Genomic DNA, 24,615 nt, shown 5'->3' with positions numbered 1-24,615 from the left:
AGAGTGAAGGCTTTTGGAAATCTCGCTAGAAGCAAGTTGTATTGTCAGCGGTGTGTGCCTTCCTAACACACATTGGCAGTTGCTTGGTGACTCAGCATCTATTACATCCAGCAACTTTAAGACACAGGGGTAGATGTATTATTGTGCAGAAATAGGCTTACCGATAACTGCACGTTATATGCTGCCATTATTTGCAATCACCATGTAACAAAGTAGAGAAGATTGCAAATTGCAAATCCTCAAATAAGGGAGGAGATGCGCCAGCACATGTATGAACAGCTGAAGCTATTGATTCTGACAGCTGCAGGTGTCATTGACCAGCAAACAGCACTCAGTCAGTCAGAGATTGTGCAAGAATACATGCCACGTTGTACAGAACTGCCTGGTCATGCTAAATGGAAAATGCAGGTCCATACAAATACCAGGAGAAGAGCTACTATTAATACATGCAAACCAGACACAGAAGTGGAAAAAGGTGGCGTTATATAAATAACTCAGTGTTGGGTAACTTTTGAAAGCTGAATAATTATCAGAACATCTGTTTGCACCCTGTCATAAGTAAATATTTGAATACTTTCTCTTTTTTTGCCATGCCAGTTTTGCCACTAGATGGCACTGTTTTCATGTAGTCATTTAAAAGACAGGTCTATTCTGTATTTATTAAATGGTATGTATTTTTGGAGATGGATATCCCTACAGTAAGTTCAGGTTTAGCACTCAAATCTGAAACATCAGGTAGAAGCGCTTCTCAAGACAGCAAAGTAAAATAACTGGCTTACAGACTTATACCCCTAAGAATCCAGTGACCAACTACAGGCATGTCGGCAATATATTTACTACAGTGCAGGTTTTTAGAAGTGTAGATGATGTCTGTAGCCTTCAGCCAGATTCTAGTTATCTTCTAGGAAGTGCTCTATAAATGAGAACTGGAATCTGATTGGCAGCTATGGGCAATATCGCCAATTCTAGAAAACTGCACTTTATTAAATATACCCCTTAAAAGGTGACAAGTCCAGTGATCTCAAACGTCTCTATACAGCCCAAACTATGAGGACACCTGTGCTAATTAGTGTTTTGTCTTTTAAGACACAACACTTGCAAATAAGGTTTATAAAGTCAAGCACACAGCCATGCAATTGCTGTAGTCAAACATAAGCAGTATAATGGATTGTACAGTATAGCTCTGTAAAGTTCAACTTAGGATGAGACTTCCAACAAGTCTATAAATGCCATGCTAGAGATGCAACAGTCACCTGTAAAGGCGCCCGGGCAAGTCAGACCCGATTTCCCAGCAGCTCCCTGTATGTGCAGCTGTCAGGTGCTTTTTAGCACACATGATGATTTGCATCCAACATCCCTTGAACGCTCCCTGCAGCTCCCAGGGAGTCCTTCTACATGCAATAATTCGCTTTAAAAAAAGAATATTTTGATTTATTGCATGTAGAAGGACTCCCTGGGAGCTGCAGGGAGGGTTCAAGGGAAGTTGGATGCAAATAATCATGTGTGTTAAAAAGCACCCACGATGTGCACCTGACAGCTGCACATACAATTTCTCTGTTGTGCAGCATGACCGACGACTCGAACTGCGATTTGGTTCAATTTGGATGTCAAACACATGGGGTGAGATTTAATAGGATGAGAGATTCAGAAAGTGAGAGATTTGGGAAGAAATCTCCAGTTTTTTTTAAAGCGGCAATCATTTACACTGCAAAACCAGTTTGATTTTGTAGTGTAAATGATTGCCGCTTTAAAAAAACTGGAGATTTCTTCCCAAATCTCTCACTTTCTGAATCTCTCATCCTATTAAATCTCACCCATTATTTCCATTGCCCGATAAGTCGGAATCGGGTGAAAAGAGGCCAAAGCACACTACTGTATGGGGGGAGGTTTGTGTGCTTTGGTGCTGTAACTGTGACGTGTACAATTACCGCTCAGCTGAGAAGCCCTATGCCACACAAGCTTACAGAACAGGACTCGGGGTGCTGGTACCTAGAGTGGTGTAGCAAAGAGGTAACAAATCCAATATTAAAGACTATGGTGATGGAATGAGACGTACAACCAGCATAAGGAAGTCCCTATTTTTCAGCCCATGAGGTGTAGCTGAAATGGCAGAAGCTATAGCTATTACCTACAACAAATCATATTGGCAGGCTTTCCTAATAATGTGGGAAACATTACAGCTGTCATTTGTAAATACTTTGCTTACTAGACCCAGCTGCTATTTAAAGTCAGGCAAACCCTGAGCAATGTATTTTCCTTTATTATTCAAATTAGTCATTTGTAATCTGCAGAACTGACAGCTTATAGTCGTTAAAGCTTGCCCAAATAAGGAAGCAAAGTCCCTGTCGTGGTTTAAGGCCCATACACACTGAGCGACTGCACGCACCCGCATCATCGCCGGGAAAGCCACTCATCTGCTGGTAATACCAGCAGATGAGTGGCTTTGAGGACGGCTTTGCATAGCCCTGCGCTATGCAAAGCCATCGGCCGTTGGTGCCGGGCTGGAGGGAAAGCCGCTCAGTGTGTATGCACTGAGCGGCTTTCCCCCCAGTGATGATAACGATCATCGCTGTCCATACACGCTGGGCATAATCGCCCAGTGTTTATGGACCTTTAGATGTGACAACCAAATCCAGAAATCAAGCTCATTAATATGAGTTCTATGTTTTTCGTGCACTACTGTTCAGCAGATCTGAGAGCGGTTTCTGGTTTGTCCAAGTTCTTCTGCTGCTTAAGTAAAAACACCAGCATAAATCTATCTCTCAAAATAAGGCTTTAATAAACTTATTCTGCTCTTCCAAATGCTTGCACATTATAAACTCTCTACATTATTAGTTGTATTAGGTCACCGTGTAGGTCCCAATAATTTTTTGCTGAAAAACGTGTTTATGTGCATAACATACAGTAAAAGTGCAATGTAAAATACTAACAAAAATTTCACTGGAAGGACCAGAGCATGGCTCCTTCTTACATCTCCCACAGGAGTAGAGAGACAGCTACAGGATACAAACAACAAGCATAAAAGCCACAGCCATCACGCTACCACCCGTAAGGTTATTTACCAACCTATGCATGACATTTATAGCACAATAAAGGAACAGATAAGAGAAATCAACTAGAAATATAAACTAACCTTGTCCATATACTTGGAGTGACCCTCCCTATGTACTAAGATTGTGGTATAGACAGCATTTCTACTCTGTCTGTGAATGATAAGCAATAAGGAGGAAGGGCTGATGTGCAGTTTCAAGCTGCATAATCTTTTGAATGTGAAAATGACTGACATTATCTGGAACTAGAGGAGAAGGCTACCTGATAGTCATCGTCCTCGTCGCTCTCATCTGAGCTCTGATCTTTCTTTTCCTTGGTGGGGTCTCCAGTAGCTCCCACTCCACCTTCCTCGAGCTCTGCCTCCTGTATGGAAGAGATGGGAAGACACAGGAGAAAGAGGGGTGGAATCAGTCACATTGTCATTACCAGACGGAATTGTAGAAGATTATTTTTATATTCTTAATTTCATTTACAGTGAAAATCCAAAGAGCCCATATTCTAAATGAGGAAAAAAAAAACACATCTAAAGCACCGCAACATGTATGCGATAAATGCTATTTATTCAGACATTGTAGTGACAAAATAGTGCCAAAAGGAAGAATTTAACATTACAAATGATGATCCAACATAAATATTCTGCCTTGTAGCAATGACAAATCTTTATGTAGATAGTTCAAAACTTTTAAGGAAGTTATGATGTCTGACCTTGCTTAGCTCTCTCTAACCATGTGAAATAGAGCTACTGCTCTTTCAGAAGACGCTAAAGAGTAATGTCATATTACAGTGAAGGAAGGCTTTCATAAGAGCTGGATCTCTCTCATTCTGGAATATACAAGAGGAAACGCGCCACTGGCATGCGATACTATGGAAGACTAGAGGAACAATTACTAAAAGGCTCTACAAATAGCAGCTTTCCAATTCTAGCTATAATAATGGTCTAGAACTGGGGTAGCCAACCCTAGTCCTCGAGAGCTACCAACAGTGCATGTTTTGCAGGTCTCCTCACAGAATCACAAGTGAGCTAATTAGCTCCATCTGTGTATCTTTTAAAATGTGTCAGTGATTAATGAGTGCAGCAGCTAGGTTGTCTGGAAAATGTGAACTGTTGGTAGCTCTCGAGGGCTAGGGTTGGCTACCACTGGTCTAGAATATGCCAGATAAGTAATAGCTAGAATCTAGATTAAAGAGTTCATTTGCACATTCATTATTTGGTAATGTTGCAATCACATGGCTAATGCTTCTGTACTTATACTACTGATCCATATGTGATGCTGCTAATAGTGTTTATATTTCACATATTGCTGTTGTCCTCAAATTTAAGTTGGATTTCTTCTGAGATATGATGTATTCATGCTTCAATAAAGAAAATATTTGATAAAAAAAAAAAAACCTAGGATTTAATGAGCAACACCGAAACTTTTCATTTTCAGAAACGTAAAGAACCCTACCCATATGTTTCTCTAATTGTCCCTGGTGGGCTAGTGGGTCGTTACCTTCTCCTGGTGGCAATGCTAGCTTCTGGGTCTTTTTCCGGTTCCTGCAGCTAAGTGAGTGTCACTTCCGGCATAGACCTCAGATGCTCCAGCTTTCCTACCACTAAACCTCCCCTAAGTGTCTAAAGGCCCATACACACTAGAAGATATTGGTGCCAATAACTCTAACAAAAGGGGGCTTAAGAGTTATAATGTCCCCAATATCGTCTGATGTGTATGCTTAATGTCGGTAACAATGCGTGCTCCCACACGCCGTTAATGACCATCTTTATTTTCTGAACATGCAACTCAATCATTAGAATATTCCAATTGTAAAGCGCAACGGAATATGCTGCGCTATATAAGAAACTGTAAATAAAATAAATAATATTGCTCATGTCGTTTGTATATATAGTATACAGTGTGTATGCCCTACAAACAACATGACTGATATTCCCCAGTGGTTACTCCCAGGGTCCATTCAGGTGACCCAGTGGCGTCACTAGAGGGTGCTGCCCACGCCCGGGTGTCACCCTTCAGAGGAGTGACACCTGCAGGCAGCGTCCACAACCCAACCGTCTGCACTTACCTGCCTCCCTGCCTTGTCCTGCCCAGTGCAGCTTAACAGGTCCAATCCGGTGACACAGCAGTACTCAGAGAGGTGACACTGTCCGGCAGTGCCCACTCACCCAACCACCTCTCCAGCCTCATTTACACCCCCTCCACCCGCACTCACCCGCTCCCCTGCTGTGCTTGTCCTGCCTAGTACTGCCTTTGAAGTGTAGCTGCTGTGTGTACAGTGTGTGGGAGCGTAGAGGATTTTCCGGTATACAGTAATGTGGGGGACCAAGTTGGGCTTAAAGGGGTATGGGGAGCATGGGGGGGGGGAAGAGAAGGGGTATACGAGATGAATGTGGAGGGACAGGGAGTGCAGGGTTTTTTGGAGAGTAGAGAATTATGGGGTGCAGGAAGAGGGCACTTTCGGCATTATAAGATGCAATCGGAAACTATGTTGCTTCGCATCCGATTGCATAAGTGTATGGGCACCATTAGCCTTTTAATAAATTTTAAATTAATAAATGAAAGGATTTTACGATGACTTGATTATATACTGCATTACACAGGCACACCTTCCAACAAATGCCAGCCCTATATTTAAATTTCAGGGTTTCACACCAGCCCTTTATTTAAATATACAGTCACTGAAGTGTCTCAGAAGATTGGTACAAATATCTTTTGTCTTTCATAAAATCTTTCTGTGTGTATGCACAAAATCTTTCAAGATCAGCTCAAAGGAAATTGTTCACCAATATCTTTCATATCTTCTAGTGTGTATGGGCCTACCTTAATCCTCCCCATAGTCAAACCCTAACCCTCTGCCCGCAGAATCCTGAATCTGTCGACATTTCACATGGCAGCTTTTCATATGTCGACATCCCGAATGTCTCATGATTTGCATGACTGTCTGACTATTGAAATTCACTTCACATGATTCATTGAAATTTTATATGAGATCACCAAAATAACTTACTATTTAATAACAAGATTCATTTAACTTTATTATTTCCAAACTAATTTTATACGAATTTCAGCTTCTTGTTAGTGTCATAAATTGAACTCATCTTAATCAGACAGATCAGCAGGTTCATTATTAATTTGGTCCCTTGTGGATAGATGAATAGTACAAATGCCACCCATTCGGCAGCACAATTTCTCTCACTCTGTTTTTATTTATGTAAAGCTGCATACACACTATAATTTTATCTTTTCAATCTGGCTGGTTGAACACAATCTAGTAATGTCTGGGAACAAATTATAATGAACCATTTGCTCCCAAATGCCAGAAAATTTACAAAAACAGTCATTTTCATAAATTGACAATCCATTTATCTGAATGACCATTTCAGTCTTTTTTTTCCCATTTTTTTCGGAGCAATGGTCAATTGTTAACCAGTCAGATTGGAAAGATAATTATATAGTGTGTATCTATCTTAAAATCTATCTATATATGAACACTTCTAACAAAACAGCTACTTTCACTTAACATTTTGATACTTCACTAAATATATATTTTGGACATTAAATGTTTTTTGTACATAAAAAGTAAATGCAATTGTATATTCAAGTTTGACCGTCTATATGGGGTTCCTGGGAAACAAAGCATGCATGTGTGTGTGCAGGGACTATACAAATGATGTATGTTCCTGAGCTGTTATCTTTGGGTTAAGTCTAGTCTGTTGTATTTTCCCATGAAAATGTTCATTAAAAAAACTCAATTTAAAATTATTACCATCATCCACAGACACGAATAGGAAGCCAAAAAAAGTACCGTAGTCACTGGATCCAAGAGACAAACGGTCTCTTGGATCACTTAAATGTTTGGTCAAACTGAAGTAGTAATACTATGGGGAGGGGAAATTCAATAGCTGGTGAAAACATCTGCCTAGCTGAATTATTAAGGCAATAGCTGTGCTTTACTGCAGCCTGATCTCGCACAAAAGGGTGTTGCTGTCCTATAGGGTAGCAAACACTTGTGTGAATTTGCCATTTTTGAATTTGTCAAAAGAGACAGGTTGAGTTCACATTAACAAAACAAAGCATTTATTGCTTATCAGATTAATCACCATGGTCTGCATGCAATATTATGTCCTACTGTACATTAATATAAATGTACCGAGCAGAGTAAAAATGCATATTTTCTTAAAGATGAAAACATCTAGGTAGAAGGCAGTAATAATTAGGAGACAATTTCTGGAAGTGTACTAGAAGTAATTAGTTCTAGACCTACCTGAGCCTTTTCATGTTCAGCTTTAATTTGAGCATCAATTTCCTCTGGACTTGTGTACTGCCTCACCCGACCTTTGTGACCTCCTTTTCTACCTGCACAAAACATCAGCATAGGTTTAAAAGACAGCAGTTAATACTTGTACCAATACTTAAAAGATAAGTAAAACAGGAAGGAATCACAGATTTACACGTAAGTTGACCTAATGGCTTTGTATAGAAGCTGTAACAACTAAGCATTACTGTTTTTTTTTTTTTTTTTTATATATATATATATATATATACACTTATCAATAAATGTGTTTGCAAGTTATCTATTGATCTCTACACAGGATTTTCTTCAAAGCGATTTATTTCTGTATCTTTATAAAATGTACATTAAAAACACTGAATTTCAAAATAGTTTCAATGTCTCTAAAGCTGGCTATACTTATGCAACTTTTCGGAGGAAGAAGTCGACTTATGCAACTTTTCGGAGGAAGAAGTCGCATAAGATTTCCCTTGGACCACCCAGGATGCTTACATGCGGTCCTTTTGCACGCGATATATCGCATGTGTTCCCATGCGCCGCTGCCGGAGATCTTGTAGGTTATGATTAAACAAATGAATTACAATATTGAAAGGAATCAAGCACATTAGAAGGGGAAAGCAAATGATCACTGTTCTATTTGTTTAATCATAACCTACAAGATCTCCATGGTTGGACAAAGAAGTAAGGTCAGCTATCAACAATAAAACCAGAGCCTTTAAATTCTATAAAAATAACTTGAATGAGGAGGCGTTCGCAAAATACAAAGAATCAAACAAAACTTGTAAAGGGGTAATCAAAGCAGCTAAAATATTATATGAAGAGTGCATAGCCACTGAAAGCAAAACCAACCCAAAGAAGTTTTTTAAATACATAAATAGTAAACGTTTAATTAAGGAAAACATTGGCCCACTAACTGATACTAGTGGAAAAAGTGTTACTGAGGACAAGGGAAAAGCAAAACTGTTAAATGAGTTCTTCTCATCAGTATTTACTAAGGGAGAGCAGACTGTGGAACGAACATTTACCACAAACGGGACAAATAAGCCAGATCTCATTGTGGATTTCACGCCGAAGGAAATAATACTGAGGCTAAGCAAACTCAAAACAAATAAGTCACCAGGGCCAGATGGGATTCATCCGAGGGTATTAATGGAATTAAGGGATGAACTAGCTACCCCCCTACATTATATTTTTAGCAAGTCACTATCGTCAGGTATAGTACCAAAAGATTGGAGAATAGCAGAGGTAGTGCCAATATTCAAAAAAGGAAAAAAGGAAGATCCCGCTAATTACAGACCCGTTAGTTTAACATCAATTGTGGGTAAACTATTTGAAGGATTTTTAAGGGATGGTATCCAGGAATATTTAGATAATCACCGTCTACTCAGTACTAACCAACATGGGTTCGTGAAAAATCGTTCATGCCAAACTAATCTACTAGGGTTCTATGAAGAGGTTAGCAAAAACCTTGATAATGGAAATGCTGTAGATGTGATTTTCCTAGATTTCGCTAAAGCATTTGATACTGTCCCACACAAGAGATTGATTAATAAAATGGAGAACCTAGGATTGGGTGAAAATATCTGCAGATGGGTAGGGAATTGGCTATGTAATAGAGAACAAAGAGTGGTTGTGAATGGTGCCGTATCAGATATGATACCGGTACTAAGTGGAGTGCCCCAGGGCTCGGTTTTGGGGCCCATTTTGTTTAACATTTTTATTAACGATATTGGGATAGGGTTACTCAGCAATGTATCCATCTTTGCGGACGATACAAAACTTAGCAAAGTCATCAAATCACCAGAAGATGTCACCATGCTTCAAAATGATCTTGCAATTCTAGATGAGTGGGCTAAAAAATGGAAGATGAGGTTCAATGTAGATAAATGTAAGGTTATGCACCTTGGGAGACACAACCAGTGTGCAAGTTACAACCTTAGCGGAGAGGAACTGGGTAATTCCATACTTGAAAAGGATCTAGGAGTCCAAATAGACAGCAATCTAGGATGTAGTGCCCATTGTAATGTAGCTACAAAAAAGGCCAACAAAATTCTGGCATGTATTAAGAGGGGAATGGAAACTAGGGACTCAAGGGTAATTATGCCACTATATAAAGCATTGGTGAGACCTCACCTAGAGTATGGAGTACAGTTCTGGGCCCCACACTATAAAAAGGACATCATAGAATTAGAAAAAGTCCAAAGGCGAGCAACAAAGCTTATTAGGGGAATGGAGAATTTAAGCTACGGGGAGAGATTAAGCAATTTGGGACTATTTACATTAGAAAAGAGACGTTTAAGGGGGGACATGCTCAACATGTACAAGTATATCAAGGGCCAATATAAGGAACTGTCACACACCCTATTTTCTACTAGAAAGGAATCTAGGACGCGAGGGCATGAGTATAGATTAGAAGAAAAAAGATTTCATTCAGCTAGTAGAAAGAATTTCTTTACGGTCAGAACAGTCAAACTCTGGAACTCTCTTCCCAGAGAGGTGGTAATGGCTGGCTCATTAAATGTGTTCAAGGCAAAGTTGGACAAACATTTACTGGAGAAAAACATCCATGGGTACAAATAAGAAATATAATTTGTCTGTAAAATACCAGAACCTACCAAATCAGCAATGGATATCTATACCAGGTTGAACTAGATGAACGCAAGTCTTTTTCAGCCTTACCTACTATGTAACTATATTTGCATTGCTTGTGAAGCACACACACATATATATACATAATATATATATATATATATATATATATATATATATATATATATATAAGGGGGGGTTGTGTCCCTATCCTGCGCCTATAGGTGAGTAGCACTCCTCTAAAGGCTCCGCCGCTAATGGGAGTCTGATGTACAAGATAGAGAGAAGAAGGTGTAGAGGTGTGCTCAGAAGGCGATATCACCAATCCACAATTGTAAAAATACAAAATTTATTTCATACAATAAAATAATTTAAAATACATTTGTTATGAGTGGTTTACAGAGATTGTTGGTGGATCGTTGTAATTCATAATGATTCCAAACATAGGTGTAGATTGATCGCATGATGTAGGGTTATTTCGCATGATCAATCTACACCTATGTTTGGAATCATTATGAATTACAACGATCCACCAACAATCTCTGTAAACCACTCATAACAAATGTATTTTAAAATATTTTATTGTATGAAATAAATTTTGTATTTTTACAATTGTGGATTGGTGATAACACCTTCTGAGCGCACCTCTACACCTTCTTCTCTCTCTCTCTATCCATATATACACATTATATATATATATATATATACATATACACACACACACACACACACACACACACATATATATATATATATATACACACACACATACATATATATATATATATATATATATATATATATATATATATATATATATATATATATATATATATATATATATATATATATATATATATATATATATATATATATATATATATATACATACACACACACACACACACAAGTTGTAAAGGTTGTGTAGCATATCATGGCCCTTATTCAGATCTGATCGCAGTACAAGTTTGTTCTCAAAATGGGCAAAACCATGTGCAATGCAGGCGGGGTGTAGAGTATAGAGAGAGTTAGATTTGTGTCAGTTATTTTGTTTCTGTGCAGGGTAAATACTGGCTGCTTTATTTTTACACTGCAGTTTAGATTTCAGTTTCAACACACACCAGCCAAATGTAACACTCTGCACATGTTACATCTGCCCCACCTGCAGTGCACATGGTTTTACCCATATTGAGAACAAATTTGGGTACTTATCTGGGCGCCCGATGTTGAAAATCGCATGCCTCAACTTAAGGCATGCAATGCGACCGACGCGATTTTGCGGTAAAATTGCGTCGATCGCATCAATGCGATCAATGCGATTTTTCCATAGGAATCAGTGTTAAATGGTTCCAAATGGTCCGACACCCGATTTCACATTAGGGGCAATGTTAAATGCCCCCCCCCCCCCATTAGGTGTATTAGCCCAAATGCCCCCGCATTGTTAACGCCAACCCATCATCAACGCCAACCCGAAGCCTGGCGAGCGCAGCGAGCCCGCGAGGGGTGGCGGTACGGTTCCTCTGACCGTTTCATACCCCCACTATCCATGTCGGCGTGGAGTTGATTTTTTTATAGTGTGGCAAACGCAGCGAGCACGAAGCGCGGCGAGCGCAGCGTGCCCCACTAGGGGACACGAAATACATGTTAAGTAATCCACGTCCGCTCGCCACGCTTCGGGCTCGTATTCCGCGTATGTGTATACACATTAGACAATGTTTTGAACAGTATGAACAATAAATACCATCATTGACAATATTTTTGTGCATATAGTCTAAAGTTTACGCACCCTCACGCAGGTCATATATGCAGGACCACAGAGAATATCGCTAGTGAGAGATACCACCACTCTTCCCAATCTTTTAAACTCCAACCTCCGCTAGGTTCCATCGACCCTGACATTGCAGGGTACACCTAGGATTATAGGTGTACTCAGCTTTTCAGTTTCACAAAATATATGGTTAGGGAGTTCAATAAACCACATTCTATCATTCAGTGTCGTCTAATGCATACCCAGCTTTAAAAGGGTTTGGACACCTTCCTTTCTGCAAAAGCAATTTTGACTGACAGGGGGCAGCAGCAGATCTATGAAGAGTAGTAGGCATTTATGGCCATACACACTGCGCGATCCGGTGTACAGCAATGCAGTCTGTCATTGTAGCATGCAAGTGCTTGCCGTAGTTCATTACATCAAGGGCCTGATTCTGGTCCACTTGCAAAAGCAAATTCTCTCTCTAATGGACAAAACCATGTGCACTGCAGGTGGGCCAGAACATGGGGGGTTTGTACTACAAACTAATTAAATCTAACTCTCTCTCTGGACATGTTACATCTGACTCACCTGCATTGCACATGGTTTTGTCTATAAGAAAGAGAATTTCCATTTATTTATTTATTAACAGTTTCTTATATAGCGCACACAAATTACACAGCGCTTTACAGAGCATTTTGCAAGTGAACCAGAATTAGGCCCCAAGCCAACTGATGTGCAGCACATCAACTAGGAAGAGCCCACGAAGGACCAAAGCGCAATAGCAGGTAGACACTTTGGCCCTTATTCAGATCTGATCGTAGTACAAATTTTTTTGGAAAATAGGCAAAACCATGTGCACTGCAGGTGGACTTATGTAACATGTGCAGAGAGAGTTAGATTTGTGTGAGTTATTTTGTTTCTGTGGCAGGGTAAATACTGGCTGCATTATTTTTACACTGCAATTTAGACTTCAGTTTCAACACACACCACCCAAATGTAACTCTCTCTGCGCATGTTACATCTGCCACACCTACAGTGCACATGGTTTTGCCCATTTTCCAAACAAATTTGTACTGCAATCAGATTAGAATAAGGGCCTATATGAGGTGTAAAATACATTGTTCCGATTCATATTGGATTCCTAAATCGTACGCTACATCGCTTTGTGTAGATCTAGCTTTAGATGTTTAGGAGATGCTGCACTTATTGGGCAGGAAAAATAGAAATAGAGTATGGCGCGGTGCTAAACCTTCTACATTTTATACATGGTAAACACAATGCATCCCCCATAAAGAGAAGTTAAAGTATATTCAAACTTATGATAAACGCCTTTAATCATGGTGAAAGTGAACATTAGGAGACAGTGTAGTGGATTTATAGTTGCAGGAGCTGCACTATTATTAAACTCTGAGTGCCAACATCTGTATGAGATATGCGCAAAATATCCACTAAAAATGCCAGTATTGCTTGTTATATAAACTCAAATAAAAAATGCTGTGTAAAATAGATTAGATTTCCTATATAAAAATGTAAACATTACAGGTCATTATGATGATTAAAAATGTTTGCTTGCACCTATTTTAACAAATTCACTTGGCACTCATGTGGTTAAAATTAAAATAATTTCTCTAAAGGCTACATTCTGCAGGTACTTAATATAACTGGACAAGAGTTGAGTCTGAGAGTTGCCAGCGTTTGTGCCACAGACATACATCCTGCTTTCTTCAGCACCTCAAGATTGATCAGCGAAAGAGAAGTTTATCTTGAGGTAGGCAGAGCTTGCAGCGCAGATTACGAGCAGTGTGCAATAAGTTTCCTTATGTGCAGTGAATAGGTAAAGTGAACACAATCTTACTGGTTGTGTGCTGTAATCTGACTAAAGTAAAGTTCTTTTGAAATGCCAAGACACAGAACCTTATATAAGCAGTACTGAATACGTCAATATGTTAACTCCCTTCAAGAACTCATTATTACTACACAAGTGGTTTGCAGTAATGTATATAATGGCACACAGAGTACAGGTTGCAATTAGCACCACAGTTCACAGCTAAGATGTATGGAATCAAAGGCATTGTCCGCATACTACCAGGGGCGGGATTGCTGTTTGAATGCGAGTAAGAAAAGATGTGGGTATAGACAGTGTTTGAGTAGGAGAATGCTGTAATTAATGTAAGAGAATAAAAAGGGCCTTGCTCCAAGGAGCTCAACTGAACCCACTGCTGTGCTATGATCTCTTACAACTACAAGAGTGAAGTGCGACAGCAGGAGAGTTTAAACCAACTGCCAGCTGATTTTTGGGAGGAACCACTGTGTTTGAGTGGTTTGAAAATTTTCCATGAAGAGGACAATCAGAGGAGTGCTGCGTCCAACCTGTGTCTGCCATCACCAAGGACAACATTGCTGCCCCAAGGACCATAAATCTGATGACATGGTTACAGCAGCCCAGTTAGAGAAGAAGGTTCTTAAGAAATGTCAAGAACAGCAGCTCTTTGAGTGGAAGAACCATCCTGTATCACTGTTAAGATAGGTCTACAGAATTTTGGCATGGGAGGCAATGGCATGTCGGTCTGCCATAATTGGGGACAACATTTTTGTATGGCCATAGTTAAAGTGTACCAACGGGTGACCAAGATCCATTTGCATCTCACTGGGATCAATCTGCTTAATTCTCCATGAAAAGATTGGCCTAAGGATGGTTTCTGCACACTGGATGCCACATCAGCTGGTCCAGCGGACCCCCGTTAGAGGTGCACCATCAAACAAGCTTTGAAATGAAAGTAGCATAACAAAGTAGACGGTAGCTGTTTTTGCAGCCAAGTCTGGTCATGTAGCTACCGTACCACTTATGCACAGCAGCTCATCATTACTATCCTCCCAAAGTGAGGTTTTCTCCCTTACATCGAATACTGCAAGGGTGTTTGACGGTGAGTATGGTTTGTTTCTGGCAAGGAGAAGCCACCCTCGCTGTACAAATCCCCTTGCCGGCCACATTAAATACGCCCATTGGGGGGCGTGGCCTGGCCGTTCATGGAGGAAGACGCACGCTACATGAGCTCTGGCACCCACATCATACATAGAGGGATTCCCAGATGCTCACCACAAGCCTACCTGTGGAGCCCCGCTGACACCCGCTGCCAGATCTGAGCCACCCGTCCCTTGGTGAGTCGCGCTGCAGAGCCGGGGGGGGGAGAAATCCCTCTCTGCAGGTTGCGGCCTTCTTCCCACTCCCCACCGCGGCCTAAAGTACAGGGCGATCCGGCGGCCGAGCTCCACGCCCCCTGCCGCGACCCCGAGCGGCGCGCTCACACTGCCGGACACCCGGAGACACTGCCCGCATATCCCCCGCCTCACCCGCAGCTGTCCACCCCCGGCGGCTAGGGCTTGGAAGCTCGGGAGGGCGCGGGGACATCTCTCTCCCCCACACTGACTCCCGCACGTGGCGTCCATCTTGGAGGACCCAGGCGGCAGGACGATACCCCGCAACAGCACCCGGTGGGGTTGACGCTCACCCCTCATGCCCCCCCTGATCGCCCTTGATGTGCTGGGACCAGGAGGCAACTACATATAGCCCACACACCACCCTATACTGGGCATAATTACCTCAGTGAGGAGACGGCGGCCATCTTGGTAGAGGCACTAAGTCAAACACTGCCTACTTTCAGGACCCCTGCCCAGGGGACTTGGGTAGCATCAACCCTGCTACAACACCCTCTTGCCTATAGGTACAGAAGCTCTTAAGACCCTACCAACTCTATACTATCTGAAGATCTTTCAAAGTTTACCAGCTCTCTGATTAGGCCCCCCATCCGGTTATACAGTTGTTCTGTGTCAGTAACCAAGGGCCAGCTGTACATCTTTATCCTCAACCTATGCTATTTGCCCAATACTGTCTATTACCTAGACCACAAACTTACTGCCTTATTCCACCCAGATGTGGGGAAACACTCTCTATACTGCTCAGATTGAGAGCTCCACCCGGTGGCTCAAATAAATAACTACACTGCTACAATCCCTATACAGTGCCAGACACCCAATTGACAAATCTAGAGAGTCACAACGGGACAAATACCACAGTCTTCTACCCTAAGACGCGTACTCTCTACCCCACACGACTACATTAACATGTGAGCCACCTCCCCCTGAGATGGAATACTAACCCAGGCCCACGATTTAGGGGAATGTGACCCCCACTTGCTGACTGACTTTTGGTTCTAACTGCTTAGATGACCTGATCTGGAAACCACGCCAACATCTAATGGGCAAAACCAGGAGGAGCACGAAGACGCAAGACACCGGCTCCAAGAATACCACTTCACAAACATCACTCCGGTCCTATCTCTCCGCCTCTCAAACCACAGACCGCTCCTCTCCCCCCCCATCCGAGAACACGGACACCAATACCAACGAGATACCCTCGTCTCCACGCACGATGGATCTTCAATCTCAATTGGCACAACTGCGGGGTGAAATCGGAGAAGTCCTCTCACATGTTCGAACACTCCCCTTTCAAGCAAGACCTACAGGCACTTGAAACAAGCCTTCAGGACTCATTCCAAACCCAGATCTCAGCGGTACAGGCCGATGTCACCCTCCTAGGGACGAGAGTTGAAGCTCTAGAGGAGGAACGTGAAAACGATTCCGACCAACTAACCTCAATCAAGGAGACCCTCTCCCAACAGGCATCCGACATGAGAATCCTACAGGAGAAGCTGGAAGATCTGGACAACAGGGGCCGCGAAATAATGTGCGAGTGAGGGGCCTCCCAGAATCTGTGCCCCCTTCCGGTATAATTGATGCCCTCAACAAAATGTTTGGTGAAATCTTGGGCACCGATCCCGAAACCCCCATTGAATTTGACCGTGCCCATAGAGCTCTCAAACCTAAAGGGCAAGCTTCTGAGCAGCCTAGGGACATAATCTGCCGCCTCCACTATTACTCCCAGAAAGAGGAATTGCTACGGAAAGTTCGTGACCTAGAGGCCATCGAATTCGAGGGGACCCGTGTTCAGATCTTCCAAGATCTTTCATGGCGCACACTCCAGCAAAGAAGACTGATAAAACCACTCACAGATGCCCTTCGCAAGTCAAACTATAAGTACAAATGGGGCTTCCCCTTCTCCCTCCAGGTGTCTTCAGGGGGACGTCAATTCACTCTACGCTCTCCAGCAGATCTTCACGACTTCTGCTCCAACTTGGGCCTAGACGAACTCTCCCTACCTGATTGGCAGGCCTTCCACTTGCCAAACTCCCTTCCTCCCCATAACTCCAAAAGGGAGAGATGGCAACAAGCCAACACCTCGAAGAGATCCAGAGGACCTCCTGCCACTCGCTCCCAAGAGCATACCTGATGAGACGATGAGTGGTAACATTAGACACTGATCACTAATCTTGTTTTTGTATACACTGTCGTCACTTTAGAATTACCGTACCGTTACTTAATACCCTATTAATATCTTTTGTTTAATATTTCCAGTGACCCTATGGTCATATATTAGGTCTGTTTCTCTACTAGTTACTCAGAGAACCAAAATCCATCTACACTTTTACACTTAGTAATCTAAAACACTTCAGTTAGTATTGTTGGGGCACGGCCCCCTAGTTCCCCCCACCGCTATTTGTACAATCCTCCGTGACATGGTCGCCATTATGGCCTCTTCACTGTCCGGATGCGGCTATGTTTTTGATGCTCATACCAGATGTTCACAGTTTTACTACGCATTGTGTTATATATTATTCTATGTTTTTTGCCCTATCACTATGACCCTTCTTCCTCCCTCACCACCAACTCCCCGCTCAACCTCACCGCTCTCCCTCCTTGTCCCTCCTACCCGATTCGATTCTTACCCACTGTCTACTCATCTTATAACCAAAAAATGACCTCATCCCTACGTATTATTTCCATCAACGCTAGGGGTTTAAACATCCCAGAAAAAAGGACACAGGCACTACATTTCCTTCATAAAGAAAGGGCAGATATCGTCCTAGTTCAGGAAACGCACTTTCCCCAGAACGACCCAACCCCTCGACTAAGTAACCACTACTTCCCTACCACATACTACTGCAATTACCCACATTCAAAATCTAAAGGAGTTGCCATCCTATTTGCCCGACACGTACCAATCTCTGATGTGCAAACACACATACTAGAGGAGGGTCGCTGTCTACTTCTAACAGGCACCATATATAATACAAAGCTCACAATTGTTAACATCTACGCGCCCAATCAGGGACAAATGACCTTCCTCAGAAAGGTTCTAGATAGGGTTGACTCACTTAAGCAAGGGACCCTGGTGATAGGGGGCGACTTCAACTGGGCTCTAGACCCTCTCCAAGATGTAACGCCATCCCCTAACTCCCCTCCGAGTTCACAAACCAGTGAGGTTAAGCGACTTTTCCACACCCATCAACTATCAGACGTTTGGTGAATCCATCACCCTACCGAACGGGACTTTACCTACTACTCACCACCCCACAAATCCTATTCTAGACTTGATTATTTCCTCCTGAACCACAACTGCCTCCACTTGGTTCGAGACTCTTCTATTGGCTCCATAACCTGGTCTGATCATGCCCCTGTTTATTTAGACATCTCCTTAGACATAGCCCCTAGACAACGATCCTGGCGCTTTAACGAATCCTTACTTTTAGACCCGACCTACAAATCCCAATTGGAAGAAACCCTGGATACCTATGTGGAACATAATGTCACCCCTGATGTCTCTGACATGGTGATCTGGGAAGCACACAAATGTGTTATGAGGGGAAAATGTATTCAGTTGGGGTCACTTATTAAAAAACAGAAACAGAAAAAAATTGATGACCTCCTTCAGAAAATCCAAGTACTAGAAACTACCCATAAAGCATCCCTCTCCTCCACCACGTTTGTAGAACTTACCTCCGCTAGGTCAGCCCTTAATAAACTATTGTTGGACAAAGTGAAAATGGTATTTCGGAAATGTCGTAATCGATATTACCGATGGGGGAACAAACCGGGCAAAATGCTCGCTAAGGCACTTCGCACCCAAAGGTCCCTCTCTTTCATCCCCTCTATTAAAAACACTCGAGCTCAAACACTACATGACACGGACTCCATTGCAGCTACCTTCTGCTCATACTACTCATCCCTATATAACTTAAACCCTCCAAAGACCCCCGACCAACTCGAGGAACAACAACAACATATCAGATCCTACCTTATGAAGATCGGCTTCCCTACCTTAACCGATGAGCTTAAAAACGACCTCGAGAGACCCTTTACAGAACTAGAGTTGACCGAGGCGATTAAAACAACCCCCTCAGGTAAAAGCCCTGGCCCGGATGGGTTTACCATCTCCTATTATAAAGCCTTTAAGGACAAACTTCTACCTTTGTTATTGCGGGCTTGCAACACAGTAAGTGCGACTCATCCCTTCCCCCTCCAATCATTAGAAGCCCACATTACTGTAATCCCTAAAGAGGGCAAAGATCCATCCCTATGCCCCAGCTACCGCCCATCTCGCTCCTTAACATAGATGTGAAACTATATGCCAAATTACTTGCAAACCGACTAAAACATCTCCTGCCAACCATTATCCACAACGATCAGGTAGGCTTCGTCCCAGGCCGTGAAGCCAAGGACAATACCTCCAAAATAATCGCCCTTATACACCACCTTACAACCACCAAAACCCCTGGAATCCTTCTATCAACTGACGCCGAGAAGGCATTTGATAGAATTGACTGGGGCTTCATGAAGGGGGTGTTGGACCACCTAGGGCTGGGACCGATATGTCTACAACGTATCTTAGCCCTATATACCTCCCCTTCCGCTAGAATACGGATCAATGGCACACTGTCTAACTCATTTGCTATCAGCAATGGGACCCGACAGGGGTGCCCACTCTCCCCCCTAATTTTCATTCTGTGCATCGAAGCCCTGGCCAGAGCTATCAGGGGAAACCAAAACATTAGTGGGATTACAATAGCTGGACAAGAATATAAGCTAGCGCTCTTTGCGGACGATCTACTCGCTACAATTACTAAACCCATGACCTCCCTCCCCAACCTAATGTCCGAGTTTCAGAGTTTCAGCACCCTCTCTAATTTTAAAATAAATTTTACTAAGTCGGCGGCTATGAACGTCTCCGCTTCTCCGATTACTGTGACAAACCTCAAAAACTCATTTCCCTTTGCATGGCACACATCCCACCTCAAATACCTGGCAGTAAACATCTCCAGTGATCCCACTAGACTGTTCGATCTTAATTTCACCCCACTCCTACACAAACTTCGCGCGGACCACCAATCTTGGAAATCCCGACCCTTTTCCTGGTTTGGCAGAGTAGGGATTCTTAAAATGAACTCACTTCCGAAGATACTGTACCTCCTACAGACCCTCCCTATTAAAATCCCGCCTCGATGGTTTAAAGAGATTCAATCCCTTTTCCGGGATTTTGTCTGGGGAAATAAGAGACCACGAGTGGGCCTTACCCTACTTCAGAGACAAAAAAATGCAGGGGGTATTGGGTTGCCGGACATCCAAGGGTACTACCAAGCCTGCCTATTGAGCAGAATAATAGAGTGGTCCAGATCAAACACCAACAAACAATGGGTCCAGATAGAGAACCATTCACTCTCCTCCCCTATCAACATTACACCCTGGCTCTCACACCTACCCAGCTCTACCCACCCCACTATAAGCCCAACCTTAGCCTGTTGGAAGACTGTCCGCAAATCACAGTCCATCTCCGCACCCACTTCCCCTTACAGGTCCTTTCTTTTCGACAAAAGTTTCCCCCCCGGACATGAGGTCACTGCCTTCCGTTCTTGGTATGACCGGGGTCTATACCGGGTAGGCCAGCTACTATCCGAGGGATCGGTAGTTCCTTTTACGGATTTACAAAATAAATGGAACCTACCTGCGAACGACCTTTGGAAATACCTTCAAACACGCCACTACCTTACCTCCCTAAACCCCTCGACCTCAGTTACCTCCACCCTTACCCCCTTTGAACAGCTATGCGAGGCGAAAGACCACCCATCGCGCCCGGTGTCCCAGATATACAGTCTCCTATTGGGAGACAGGAGCAATAGCCCTCCTTCTTTCACTACGAGATGGAATACAGACCTGAAGATAGATCTAAACGACAATGATTGGGGAAAAATTTTCAAATTAGCACATCATTGCTCCCCTAGCACACTAGTAGTCGAGACGCAATATAAGTTGCTGTCACGTTGGTACAGATGCCCCGACACACTTTCTAAAATGGGCCTCGGTCTCCCCAACAAATGTTGGCGATGCTCCGCGAGCCCAGGAGACCTCCTACACATCTGGTGGAGCTGCCCACTCATAAAACCCTACTGGCGTAATGTTATTGCCATCTCTGGGAAAATACTGGGAGAACCGGCCCCATCAGACCCTTTGTTCTGGTTATTCCACTACTCAACAGGCTCAATTTCAAGATATAAGAAATCTATTCTATGTCGCCTAAACAATGCGGCAAAGGCGGTTATTCCTGTCCGGTGGCGCTCGCCACTTCCCCCAACAACTTTAGACTGGTTTAACCGGTTGGACTCCTACATGGATATGGAGGATATAGTATGCTCGGCCAAAGACGACTCAGCCGCCTTTAGGGATACTTGGTCAGCTTGGATAAACTTTAAAGAATCTCCCTCATATAGAACAGCACTTCATCCCCTCCCACCACAGCTGCCCTAGTGACACCCCAGTCCGCAGACGACGCCCCAGACCCTACCTCGTATATACCTCACACATACTCCACCCACACCCCTTAATTACTCTAGAGGAATATAAACCTACTATCTCCTAACAGACCTTTACGCTTTATATCGGGTCCCCCCCCCACCCCCCAATCCCCTACCCCACCTTGGCCCCCCTCCCTATGACCTCATTTCCCCCCACCCCTGACTTTCTTGAGCTTTTCTACGCTCATACATACGTACAATTTTGTATACTGTTGGATTATTGTTAAGACTATTTTGCATTCTGTAACCCCATTTATTGTACCCCCCCCCCTTAAATTCAATAAACATATTTTGCATTAAATACGCCCATTGGACCAGCTGCACACAGTCTGCTTTCTACACACTCACAGACCAATTTCACTCAATCAATACAGCTGGTATAGCACTCATTGCACAACAACTTCTGTGCAATAAACTACCTATACTGCATTTACCTTTATACTTTAGATTACATAAAAAACTATAAAAGATATACTATAGCAACCAGGCTTATTATAGCTAGGCTGAGACATTAAACTATTCACCTCAATTTTGTGGATACACTAAACTTCAGGAACAACCAAAGTCCCTGGCTAAATTAACAGAAAGCCATGTGCAGATGGCAGGAACCAATTACTACTACAGCAGATATTTATTCATGAAATAATTTCCCAAATTAATGGCTGAAATTGTGTCTGTAAGCAGCTTTGTATCACACTGGGGGCTCATCAGTAACTCTCTGCTTAATGAACACCTGGGACTCGAACACCGCCAAGAGGATGGTTGGGGAATTAAAGTGTTGATACAATGACTCTGAAACAAGTAAAGTGAGCTAATTTCAAGCAAGTTATTGGCAATCCTGATGAAACTAGATTATATAGAAACAGCTTTTAAGATGTTTTTAGTGTGCATTGCACCACCCTGCACCTAGTTAGTGATGAGGTGATCATTTTAAAGAGCAAATTTTGGACATGACATTGCTAGATACTTCAGGAAAAAAAATATGCTCTCCTCATTGATTAGGTGCAGGGTGCTAAAATGAACACACAGGGCCTGATTCAATTTAGCACAATATGAATTGCGCTGCGAAGGAGGTCCCAGAGCTATTCAATTGAGTCTAGTTACCAGACTAGAGGATTTATTCTTGCACTCCTCCTGGAATGCAAGCAGAAATCCATCTAAAATTGTGCCATGATGCTGTTTTCTGCCTTTAGCACAGTGCAAACAGCATTGTGGCCGGCACTTAAGCCCAAGACTGATGTTCTCACAATTCAACACCAGGTTTAAAAAGGCACAAGAATCACCATTCTCTGACATAAAATCACAGTCAATTGAAAGTTCCAGAACCACCTGCCCCTATTTATATCACTCTTCACTGAATCGGGCACTTATATTTCCATTGTATTCAGTGAAATTTGTGGGCATAGCTGGACTTAAACAAATCCCATGAGCCAATGCACCTAAAAACATACCGCTTACACTTCACACTTTTGAAGCATTTCAATTACCAGGTGCTCATTTTCCACAGATAAACTTGAATTCTCAATATTTTGTAATTACATGTATAAACTTATGTGGGAACTGCAATGTTGTTTGTTTGCAGCTACATTTTGAAATAACAATCATAAAAAAAGAGTAGAGAAAAGCCCACTACACACGGGGCGATTCTAGCCTGAATCGCCGGAGATATGGTCGCTGAGTGCTTCCCCCGGCAGAGTGTCTCCTTTTCATCAGCGACGATAAAAATGGGACACTCAGCGATATATCAGTCAGCGACCAGATTCTCCGTGCATATGGAGCTTTAGGCCCCATACACATGGAACAATTTCAGCAAGAATCACCAGGAAAACGGTCGCCAGGAGCACACGCCTGCGACCAGCCATGAAATTGTCGCCGGTCGAGTGGCTTCCCCTGGCAGTGTCTCTCATTTTTATCAGCAATTTGGTTGTTGAGCGATATATCAGCGACCAATCGCTCCATATGTATGGAGCTTATCTTACATATAATCACATGAACTACAACTACAAATGCTTTTTAAATTACATAACAACAAAGTACAACATTACTAAGCACATATAAATATTGTAACGGTCTTTCCCCCATAACAGTAAATTGCCTAATGGGGCCTACACACGTATTGATAAAGGGCTATTTTGTAATGGGGCATACACACTTCGCAATTTACGGGCATTTTCTAAGCAATATCACTTGATCGCTTAGAAAATGACCCTCCTACATCACTCTGTGTGTAGGTGCACAGCGATAGCGATGTGCGGCACTGTGCGTCGCTATCGCCGGGTGATTAATATCCAGATAAACCTAGTTAATAGTCAGGGCCAGTGTTCTCTGAGGAGACTTGTCAAAATAGGTGTGAAAATTGGCAACCATTTTTAGTCATTAAAATGACCTGTAACGTTTACCTTATATAAGAAATATAGGGTGAAATTTAATAGATTCATGGACGCTCAAGAGGAGTCTCTTATGCTGAATCTTCCATGCTAAATTTCTGGCACAGATCTCTGCCTGTGTAGTCCCCATAAGACTATTGAATTACTCCTTCAGTGCCTCTACCTATTGCACATCCTCCCATTGTCTATTCTCTGTTCCAAGCCTCTCTCACTGTAATGGTGCACTTGTGTGATCGGATGCAATGTCCTATCGCATCCGATCTCAGACCTGCACGCCAGAGCTAGAAGGGATCGCAGTCTTTTTCATTTTTCTTTTTTAGCTTCTTGTGTGGTTTAGTACCTACACATTGACTGCTGCTCAGGATTGATCTGACATATACTTTTAACTGTCTATCTAAGATCAATATTGCTTAAAAAAGGTTGCATTTATATATGTATTTGGACCCACATTGGAGGGTTTTTAAAAAAAATTCCAGTTATCGACACACGCTTGGCCACACCCCCCTTGTTTCCTTTTTAGATACAAGGAAGACCTGCACGCCAGTGCTAGAGGGGAGATACAAGGAAGACCTGCACGCCAGTGCTAGAGGGGAGATACAAGGAAGACCTGCACGCCAGTGCTAGAGGGGAGATACAAGGAAGACCTGCACGCCAGTGCTAGAGGGGAGATACAAGGAAGACCTGCACGCCAGTGCTAGAGGGGAGATACAAGGAAGACCTGCACGCCAGTGCTAGAGGGGAGATACAAGGAAGACCTATACATAGTGTTCATTCTAGCACTCTTCATCTACCAAAACCTGTGCAGTTC

General features: G+C 42.7%; 1 protein-coding gene across 2 annotated transcripts in view; it reads right to left on the bottom strand.

Annotated features, from left to right (window-relative positions):
* Nucleotides 1–24,615, bottom strand: part of PDAP1 (PDGFA associated protein 1) — a 33,548-nt gene that overhangs the window by 5,777 nt on the left and 3,156 nt on the right. Inside the window, exons 3-4 of one of the 2 annotated variants that reach the window (XM_083153481.1) lie at nucleotides 7,312–7,403; nucleotides 3,313–3,414 (exon numbers count right to left, since the gene is read on the bottom strand). In XM_083153481.1, coding sequence (XP_083009607.1) covers nucleotides 3,313–3,414; nucleotides 7,312–7,403 — 194 coding nt within the window. Of the gene's footprint in view, nucleotides 1–3,312; nucleotides 3,415–7,311; nucleotides 7,417–24,615 lie in introns of those variants that run through there. The other variant, XM_083153482.1, reaches the window with a different exon arrangement.

The sequence above is a fragment of the Crinia signifera genome, chromosome 7 (genome assembly GCF_055691185.1).
Source record: "Crinia signifera chromosome 7, ASM5569118v1, whole genome shotgun sequence".
NCBI classification, from domain to species: domain Eukaryota; kingdom Metazoa; phylum Chordata; class Amphibia; order Anura; family Myobatrachidae; genus Crinia; species Crinia signifera.
Note: the sequence above shows the minus strand (reverse complement) of the source record. Positions and strands in the feature narration are given on the sequence as shown.